The 11,032-nt window shown below is 43.8% G+C and overlaps 1 protein-coding gene across 1 annotated transcript; it reads right to left on the minus strand.

Moving 5' to 3' along the window:
* Positions 1 to 783: 783 nt before the first annotated feature.
* LOC122781061 (membrane-associated guanylate kinase, WW and PDZ domain-containing protein 1-like) lies at positions 784 to 9,283 on the minus strand. The gene is made up of 7 exons (XM_044044559.1): positions 8,733 to 9,283; positions 7,236 to 7,788; positions 6,131 to 6,191; positions 5,641 to 6,048; positions 1,304 to 1,504; positions 1,141 to 1,217; positions 784 to 1,054 (listed from the first exon to the last, which is right to left on the minus strand). Exons 1-7 carry the CDS (start codon positions 9,281 to 9,283, stop codon positions 848 to 850), a joined length of 2,058 nt encoding a protein of 685 aa, XP_043900494.1. The 3' UTR covers positions 784 to 847.
* Positions 9,284 to 11,032: the final 1,749 nt, after the last annotated feature.

Consider the following 11,032-nt stretch of genomic DNA (forward strand, 5'->3'; position numbering starts at 1 on the left):
TATATAAGTGAAATAGAGCAGGGGTGGGACCTGATAAGATTTGAACATGAATCATTTAGATTAATTTATATTTTATGTAAATGTTTCATCATCATCATCATCATCAATGACTTCAGTGGTTCTTCACAGCAATAAGGCTCTTGGTTTTTGGAGAGTTACTAATAAAAGACAGTGAGCCACTTGTCACAACTATGCGCAAAATAGAAATGGAATTCAGCCATCACTCATTTAGGTGCTTTTCCTTGTGTGACCCGCTGTGATTACACTGTGGTGACTGGGTGACACATTAGTCACTTTCATTACTAGAAAAATGTCGAGACTTGACAGTTCACAGAGGCTGTGTGTAGTTTTACTAAGAGCTACAGTTAGAATGTCATTATACACACACACACTGGTAATAACACTCTCATGTTTATGGAACAAAATACTGAAAATGAAAATAAAAATGAAGTGATAAATTACCAAGTGATCTGATTAATCTGAAGTCACTTTGATTAAATCTAATGCAAAGAAGGCATTAATCATTTCCCCTGTCTTTTGTTTGTCATTCATCATTCATTTAGACAAATCTGCTCTTTGGCCTTGATTTCACCATCTTTTTGTTTGGCTTTTTATTGATTTGCCAATTAAGATAAAGACACTTTATTGATCGCCAACAGTCAATGACATACAAATACTGTATACTTATTAATATAATATAATATAATATAATATAATATAATATAATATAATATAATATAATATAATATAATATAATATTGGTAGCTATATTGTTAATACATTTCAATATAAGAGCAGTAGATGTACTTGTCTGCTCCCAACTCTGCTGCTGTAATAAGTGACTTTACTAAATCAAATCTAATCTAATCTGTATGTATGTGTACAAATGCCAGACACAGACACAAACCTGGATTTTCTGGCTCCGTGAGGCTGGTCCTCCCTCCATCAGCCCCAGGACATAGAGGCCCATGTTGTACTCACTGCCTCCTCTGAGGCTAAAGCCGAAACCTGAGGGACCACGATCCAGGTCCACACTGTAATATCTGGAGTCACGCTGGAAAACAAGGGCAGAGTCAGTGGGAGGACTGTAAGGATTATCACAAACATGTGACTGAAATGAGCTGATGGATATGACCTCACCTTCGGACGGGACCGCTGACCTTTTCTGCTCCTGTGACCGAGGTCATTTTCTGCTGTTTCTGAAAGGCTTGAAGTGTCTGGAAGAATTAGGACACAGATTAGATAATGAATTAAGAGCCGGGCTGCATTTTACACTGCATCTAGAGTATGAGTTGGCGCTCACATGTGCTTGGACGGGGGACGATGGTGAGCCTCAGGGTGTTTCCCGCTCGCCGTAGTATCTGAGCGAGCTCCCGGTGTGGCAGCTTGACCACCGAGCGTCCCTCTACGGCTTCTAGTCGATCTCCGGGCCGGATCTGCCCACTTTTAGCGGCTGGGCTGCCACGACGGACCGTCACAAACCGGTGAGGGAGGAGAGAAGCAGCTGAGGAGAGGACAAAAACAAACAGTTACCCATTACGACTACCTTAAGTGACTAAGCAACTTGGAACGTTCCCTTTAAGTGAATGCAGAGATTAAGGAGTGTTGTCAAATACTGATACATTTAATATCAGAAAGATTTATCTCACTTATGTCTATGCCAGATTTTCTAAAACAAGCTGTAATTAAGCTTTGGATTGCTTTTGGCAGGGTTTACTTGATAAATTACATCACAAAAAAGTCTGTCTTTAGAGCCCCCTCCCCCCACTGTCTCCTTGAAACACTCTGCCCTTCTCCTTTATCTTTATCTTTGCCATCTATCAACCCATTATCTCCCCCCGCTGACACAACGGGAACTGTTCTTTCACTGTTAGATTATAATCTGTCTTTGGAAGTCCCAAATCTGTCAAATTTCAGATGATAACAGACTTCGGAGAGTTACACTTTACTCGGCTCTTCAAAGATCCCCAAACTTGCAGACTGTCTGCATTGGCGTGCCACTGGCATACAAAAACACTGATAAACCCAGAGCAGAGATACTTGCCGCCACCACATAATATCTCATCTCTGTGCAGATGAGTGCTGACCATCTAGAAAAGACACCACATATACTGTAATTGTGTAATAAAGTTGTGAATAATGTGTGTTCTGGTTTTTAATACAAAGAGAAAATTAGTCTTATGTAAACATAAACTCATTCCTATCCTCTGTGCACAGAGACTGCTCACAAATAATCTTGTCTTTTAATCCCCCTGCACCAAATAAAAAACCTTGTACAGTTTTTAGTGAAACAATTTGTCTCTGTCTGCTGATTCTTCATAATCTATCTTCTCTCCCTCTTTCTGTGTCTTACTAAACTCTCTATTAATCGACCTGTGACCCTTCTTTAAGGCTATGCTGTGCTTTGCTGACAGCTGGGCCCTCTAGAGACTGATGTGAACCATCCAGCAGAGTGCATTTAAAAAAAAAAGACTCATTCAGCATTTTTAAAGAAGAGTAAAACAGAGTGTTAACAGTGTGTTAACAGAAGAAAACTGTGATGAGTGAACTGTGTCATATGAGCCCAGAGACACAATCTGTCTGTGGCCTAATCTGGGTGACCCAGGCAGAAATGGCAATCAGGTCAAATTTAAAGCAAAGGGAGCTTTGCAAATAGTCTTCTTATCGTGCATTAAAACATCAGTTGAGCATCAAGAGTCGCTTAAAGCACACGAGTACACATGCAAACAGACACACACTGACCTACGCACAGGCAAAGGGATTGGGACAGATGCACTCATCCTGTGCACACACACACACAGACTTAAACTACACAGATGCATGCAAATGGACTGATTTATGCCATAGTGACTTTTCCTCTGGCGCTCGGTGTACTCCCGTCTACAGTAATCCCACTGCAGTACGCGCAGCAGACTCTGACACTCTGCACTGTTCGGTGCTGAGGAGTAGGAGCAGCCGTGAGATCGCAAAACCCCACTCTGCAGCCACAGAAGCACTGGCCGCAGACATTTCCCACACAGCAAAACTAAACTGATACCAAGGAAGAGAACAGTGTTGACAGTACAAGTGTAGGTTAGTTGCTGCTTAAATCCGTCCACTGTCCTGCCTGTGTGGCTCAATAATGACTCTAATACACAGACGTCATGTCATGCTGCTTTAAGCCTGGCTGGATTAAAGAAAAATATATCTTTTTTTTCATGCTCCTCTTGTCACTGCAAATATCAGTATGCATAACTGACAATAGCCATTAGTTAATGAGAGCAGGTGAGCTAACTTTCACACAGACAGAGTCAACAGGCAAACTTTACACACACAACAACACAACAGTATTTAAAACCCGTTCTTGGTCTCACACATGCACAAAAGCTGAACGTGAAATGCTGCACCAAATCAAATCAGCACCACCCCCCCATTTTTAAAGGTAAACATACAACAATAATCCCAAGCATATAATTACGTTTGGACTCCTTCACAGTTTTTAAAGCAGACTGTAGTCTCTCCAGCATGGCTCTTTCATTAGCAACGTGCAGAAAAAAAACAAAAAAAAAAAAACGCAACGACAACAACAATCCTATTTTCCACGTCCTGAGGACGTTGATTCACATGTGAGCGGGTTTTGCTGTTCGCTCTGTTGCTCCTCTGTGAGGGAAATGTTCAGTGTAGCATTCAGAGATGGAGAGCAAGAGAGAGAGCGAGGGAGAGAGAGGGGGGAGAGTTTTAATCTTTTTTTAAAAAAAAGCAGACGGGATGCTTTTACTGCAGAGTAAGAAGGAGAGAGAGTGGGCGGGAGCTTGTGAGGGAAAAGCAGTGCAGGGGGAGACTGATGGAAGGGGAGAAGCAAAAGATGTGTGGAGGCAAAGGGGATTTCTTTTCTCTGACATGTCGGGAGTGAAATGAAGGGGTGAATGAGGACACGGAAGACATAGAGGTGAGAGGAGAGGAGAGGAGAGGAGAGGAGAGAGAGGAGAGGAGAGGAGAGAGAGGAGAGGAGAGGAGAGGAGAGGAGAGGAGAGGAGGGAGGAGAGGTCTCTGAGCTGTAGCGACACGAGCATCCAACTACCATAATATCACCATAAAAAACAGAAATGTGTGTGAGCTCAGGCCATAAAGCAAATTGAACCGCATCAGACTGGAAGAATGCAGCCAATGTGAGGCATGGGAAGGGGGAGAGGCAGTAATACATCACTGATGCGACGCTGCGGTTATCCCTCTTTCCATAAGCACAACAGTAAAAGCTACTATAGTCAGGATACGGTCGCGTCAATGTCCTGTCAGGTCAGACTGCATGGAGTGAGGTGGATATGAGACTTTTGGCTAAAGTTAATTCTAAAAACAGACAATACAGCTCAAGTACACCCCCAGAATGGTACATATAAATCCTGTAAATAACCTATAATATTCTTTAAAGAAATGTTCTTCCACGAGTATGGCAAAGAGGTCGATATCCATCCCATGTCAACACAGATATCATATTGCGTTTGCTAAATCGATACACAAATGTAAAAATTACACAGTTTTATGAAGTAATGGGGGTTTGTTGCCTTTGGATAAAGTTATACTTGTTACTCCACTCTGTCTCCAGGCTACCTGAGAATAGTGTCAGTGTTCTAATCTAAAATGATACAAGTACATTTAAAAATGAAAAGTATGTATAATATGCATGCAACCATTTCATTATTAAAGTAAGCCATGTTCGTCGAGAGACTCTGACTCATCCAGTCCCAGAGCCTGGATCAGCTGATCCCTCAGGAGGTGCAGACAATTCATATAAAAACCCACCGGAGAGAAAATGTGTTCTTGTGGGAATAGAAACAAAGGTAAACATGTGTGTATGTGTGTGTGTGTGTGTGTGTGCAGGATGAGTACATCTGTCCCAATCCCTTTGCCTGTGTGTGAGTCAGTGTGTGTCTGTTTGCATGTGTAAGCATGTGTGTGTAAAATCTCAGGACATACAGTATCTGGGTTTTTTTTAATCTCTCACATAAACATTGTAATAACTGGTCAAAGAAATGCTGATCATACGGACAAGGAGATGAGATGAAATCCACATGTTTAACGTTGTGTATTTTCTTTATATTTTGTGGTAAGATGTATTTAAAATAACTATAATATGAAAACCAAGCAGCACTCATGCCCTTACAGCAAGAAGACCCAGGTTCGGACACTCTAAATTGACCATAAGTGTGAGAGTGGATGGTTGTTTCACTCTATGTCAGCTGGGATTGGCACCAGCGCCTCCTGCGCCCCTCATGTGAAGGATAAAGCAATAGAAGATGGATGGATGAAAACCAAGACCTAAAAGGATCATGGATCATCTACTTTCATTTTGATTTCCAGAAAACAGAGCTATATTCATGCCAAGTAATAAAGTCCAGGATAAGCCAAGTCATGGACATCATAAAACAACCTGAGGGGTTAAGAGTGAACCATGACTCAGCTGGTTTCATGTGGCCACGGTCACTACTGTGTGACCTGTAATTACCTAATGGTGCATGTGTCCACAAGGGCATCCAAATGAAACCTGTTTCCCTGGGCATGTGACCAAGTGGTTCTATTGGCCCAGAAAAACCAAGGCCCCGTAGTTGCATAAAAAATAATAAAAAAAAGAAAGTTTGAAATTCAAAGACACTTGGCTCTCACCTTTGCCATTCTCCACATCCTGAGAGGCAATGACAAAACCAAAGCCCTCTCCCGGCTTTCTCCTGAGCTCCACATCAAACCCTCGCAGTGGCCGGGTCTGTTCGGCAGTCTGCCTCCCCAGACCTGAATCAGGCACCATGACACCATCCGCCTCATCCTCCAGGCCTGTGTTGATCCAGTCTTTGGGCTCCATCGTCAGGGTCACTGGGATTGACTCCAAGAAGCTGGTGCTCTGGACCAGCGAGGATCGTGTAGGGGTTGGAGGCATGCTCATGGAGGTGCGGGGCACAGGCAGCGTCTCGGGGAGTCTGGTGGAGTCTTCTGAGTCGTCGGGTGGGGGAGGTGGGTGGAGAAGGGGCGGTGGCAGTCTCCGACCAGAGCCGGGGGAGACGGACGAGTGATAGATACCTGATAATGACAGAGAAAGTAAGTGTGAGGTAAATGTAGCCACACTGAGAAAAATGTTCGATCACAGGCTGCAATAGTTTACCTCTGTGAACCAGTAAGATGACTTCTCCCAGTTTGGTGTGTTCTTGGAGAACGGTTTGTACCTGTGAGCAAACACAGTATATTTTACTAAAACGTTAACATTTACATTTCAGCATTTAGCAGACGGTTTTATCCAAAGCAACTTACAAAAGAGGAATAAGCTACATACAAGAAGTCTTGGAAAGAAATCCACTAGATAGGAACAGTGGCCTGACAGAGGGTGAGAGTGCAGAAGTGGATCCAAGTGCAGAAGGAGATTGTGCAGGGGAGGAGGTAAAGGTAAGTGCTAGGACAGAAGATGCTCTTGGAAGAGCTGGGTCTTCAAGAGCGTCTTGAAGACAGACAGGGACTGTCTGTTCCTGTTCTGCTCAGAAGGTCATTCCACCAGCGTGGAACGACACATGAAAAGAGTCTGGACACCTCATCCTTTACTGTTGTATTAGTGCTTTTCAAGTCCTGATGACATTTACACTCATTTACAAACACATTCCCACAGCAAATCTTTATAACTATCACACATCTTGTACTGGAACACATTGCCATGTAGCCTAACAGAGCCAGGGATCAAACCCCCAACCTTACAGTTGGAAAACAACCCCCTCTAACACTGATCCACAGCCACCCTGTTATCTTTTCAAATAGTCTTTAAGTAACAAGGCTCCTATTGAACAATACCAGCTGTCACTCACACTGGTGTCCACTCAGGTGCAGTGCTTTCTTGTCTGTTTTCCTCTTAATTGACCTAAAAGACTAAAACTAGCAACTGAGAACATTAACTGCCCAGGAAAATGTTTACTGACGGTTTACTTACTGTAAATCAACTGAAAAATAGGATCATTTTCCCTTAGACCTCAATTCAAACAGGGTTCTCAATCAGTGGAGTCACCCCCTTCCTTTTTCTCCATGTCACTTTTCAAGTTAAAAGACTGTGTCCATTTAAATGTAGTCTATGGTCTTACCCCAGTGATTACTTAGAGATGAATAATAGTATTATCATAAACAAAATTATTACGTTAAATCTTTTTTGTGAAACTGTTGTGTCACTCCATGGTGCAAAAAAAGCAAAAAAGAAAGGGATTATTCAGATTACATTATTCGCCAATTACCTGTGAAAAGCTTAGACTCTGAACATCAGCACCATTGATTTTGACAATAGCATCCCCTGGCTGCAGAGAGCTGCACTGCTTCCTGTCCCACACTCTTCTCACAACAGTCATCCTGCCTCCAGAACCTCCGGCCGCCACGCTGAAGCCGAGGCCGCCGTCTCCTTCAGACTGAGCCAGGACCACTGGCACCAGCTCTCCCCCACTCCTCCCTCCAGGAGAGGACACCCTGTTTGGACTGGCAGTGGGGCTGGCGTTGGCATGGAAATCGTTGACGCTGTGGTGGTGGTGGTGGTGGTGGTGGTGGTAGGGGTTGTCAGAGGTGGAAGGAGGTCTGAGGTGGGAGGTCTGCGGTCTGTAGAGATGGGACTGAGAGCTGCGGGGGCCGCCGGGCGAGGACTCTGCTGGTCTTCTGGGCGACTGAGGCATTGGCAGCCGGGATCCGGACAGGGTGCAGGTGGAGAGGTCGCTCTCAGACGACTTTGATGTGCCGTATCGTACATGATGTTGGGGTGTTGAGAGGGAGTTGTTGTTGTGATTCCGAATCATTGATGCCCTGATGAAGAAGAGGAAGCAGAATTGTAATCATAATAAGGAAACTGTTCTCTGGTGTCAGTCATGAGTTAATTTGAAAGATTTTATTGAAGGCAGCTCAGATCAGGAAGAACTGAGACAACACCAGATTCTAGTGAGCAGAGTGCCAGCTCTGATACATACAGATAATAAGCCTTGAGATGGTATCTGGTCCCGATACCTGGTGCCTTAGTATCAAGGGAGAGAACCTTGAAAGGCGCCTAGTTTGTGTCTTATCATACATTATGGCTGTTTATACTGAACACCAGGTCTGGTTATAAGAATATGTGAGTAATTACACTTAAAGATGGTTGAAGATTAGAATTTTTTAGGCCTACAACTGATGATTACTGAATATTTATGATTGATCACTCAGTCAATTACTGTCTCAATTAATCATTTAGCTTCAGATGGTGAAACCGGCTCATTACAGTTTCCTGCAGCAAAAAATCTAAATGGTTGTTTTCTGTTTTTTTTGTTTTATTTTGTTTTAAATTTTGGAGAGAAAATAATCAAAGATAAAGCTGGAACATTAAAATATTGTAATCATAAAAAACAATTCAATGGCTAAAAATCATAAAGGATGACAGTTGCTAACAAAATGATTCAGATTGGTTTTTGGTGTTGATTTGGTTTATGTTTACTGGATTTTGTAGTGTTTTCATGGACTATGGTTTGTTCTCTATGTTTTTTGTGCGTTATTTATTTCCTGTTTTTTGTAGTTTTTTTAGCTTTGTTTTCCTAGTGTGTATCTTTTACAACCTGTCTCTCCGTGTTATTTGTCTGCCCCAAATGTCTCGGGTGTTTCTTTGCTCCAACACACCTCAGATTCAGATAAAATGCTCGTTATCAGGCTTCTGCAGAGCTTGTTGATGAGCTCTCTATTTGAATCAGGTGTGTTGGAGCAGGGAAACATCATGTTGTTACCTGTGAGAGCCAATCGCTGACACAACTTCACTGTCGCTCTGGCTGGCCTGGTCAAGAGACTGCAGCCGGGCCAGTCTTCTCAGGGATCGAGGTGGACGAACGGGGGACAACGTGGCAGTGTTGCTCAGACTGGAGCGTCTGTACGGCGGCGGCTGCCTGACTACGAAAGACATCGCGTTTCCATTTGCATCCAGAGTCACTCCTGGTTCCATGTAGTTCACGTCACCGTGGACCCCATTAAAGTCGAAATGCTGGGCGTGGTGGGTGGGTGTTGGGAGGCGAGGTCGCTGGTGAAGAGGCTGAGGCTGGGTGGTGGTGGTGGGGGGCAGGATGAAGGCACCGCTGTCCAGTGGCCTTGGCGGGGACTGCTTTGGACAACCGTCGGGGTTGTAGAGCATTGGATACCCTCTTCTGACCTCGACGTCCACGCTGTGGCCCACAGGCACCGACTTCAGCATCTCCACTGCTTCTTTGTGAGACGATCCCAACACGCAGACGTCATTGATGTAGACGAGGATGTCCGCTGATAAAATATTAAAGGAAACACACATAAGACACAATATGACGACAAATCGTTTAACGGTGTTGCCATGGCAACGATGCAAAGTCGGATTTTTGGGACAAAAAATCAAACTGCTACAACTTCGCGAATCCTGGTCCGATCTGAACCAAACTTGCTAGGATTGATGACAGTCCGGCCCTAAAGACGTCTATATGAAAATTTTCAATTTCGAAAACAGCGCCCCCTGGTGACAGCAGACAGTATGACAGCTTGTATTTCAATTATCTCCTCCTAGAGCTTTTGTGCGATCACCTTCAAACTTGGTGAGATCATTGTGGACGAGTTGAGCATCAAAAGTTATCAAAAGCTTTTTAAAATATTGTATGGCGTACGAGATAAGGGGGCGCCAAAATTGGAGATAATAATAATTTTTCACAGCAGACAATGAAACTCTTATAACTTTGCGATGGAAGGTCTGATCCCAACCAAACTTGCTATAGTTGATGATGGTTAGTTCCTGAAGACGACTGTGTTGCTGAAACGGTACATTTTGAAAACAGCGCCTCCTGGTGGTGGTAGAAAATTCAAAAAAAACAAACTGTTACAACTTTGCCAATCCTGGTCCGATCTGAACCAAAGTTGCTGGGATTGATGATAGTCCGGCCCTGAACACGTCTATATGAAAATATTCATTTTCAAATACAGAGCCCCCTGGTGACAGCAGACAGAATTACATTTATAGTTTTTGATGCTGCTCCAACAGGGATTGTTGTATCCACTTGAAACTTAGTATGTGGGACCCCAGACCCTTCCTCAACATGTCCGTAAAAGGTCACCTCCCTACAGGAAGTGGAACGCCCAAAACAGGAAGTAAAGTCTTACATTGTCCGATTGACACGAAACTAGATATGTGAGTTACAGGACCTTCCCTGAACATGTTTCCGGAGACGAACAGGAAGTCGGCCATTTTAAACAGGAAGTGCCCTCTAACTTTGCCGCACGTTGTCCGATTTGCACGAAACCTTATATGTGAGTTACGGGACCTTCCCTGAACATGTTTACGGAGACGCCGTTGACCGAACAGGAAGTCGGCCATTTTAAACAGGAAGTGCACTCTAACTTTGCAGTACATTGTCCGATTTGCACAAAACCTTATATGTGACACCAGGGACCTGTCCTGAGTATGTCTGTAAAAGGTCACCTCCCTACAGGAAGTGGAACGCCCGAAACAGGAAGTAAAGTCTTACATTGTCCGATTGACACAAAACTAGATATGTGAGTTACGGGACCTTCCCTGAACATGTTTCCAGAGACGAACAGGAAGTTGGCCATTTTAAACAGGAAGTGCCCGCTAACTTTGCCGTACATTGTCCAATTTGCACGAAACCTTATATGTCACACCAGGGACCTGTCCTGAGCATGTCTGCAAAAGATGACCTCCCAACAGGAAGTGGAATGCCCGAAACAGGAAGTAAACTCTAAGATTGTCCGATCTGCACAAAACTTGATATGTAAGACAAGGGAACTTCCCTGAACACGTTTACGGACGCGCATTTGACCGAACAGGAAGTCGGCCATTTTAAACAGGAAGTGCCCTCTAACTTTGCAGTATATTGTCCGATCTGCACAAAACCTTATATGTGACACCAGGGACCTGTCCTGAGCATGTCTGCAAAAGATGACCTCCCAACAGGAAGTGGAATGCCCGAAACAGGAAGTAAACTCTAAGATTGTCCGATCTGCACAAAACTAGATATGTAAGACAAGGGAACTTCCCTGAACACGTTTACGGACGCGC

This window comes from Solea senegalensis, linkage group LG14 (genome assembly GCF_019176455.1).
Source record: "Solea senegalensis isolate Sse05_10M linkage group LG14, IFAPA_SoseM_1, whole genome shotgun sequence".
Classification (NCBI taxonomy): domain Eukaryota; kingdom Metazoa; phylum Chordata; class Actinopteri; order Pleuronectiformes; family Soleidae; genus Solea; species Solea senegalensis.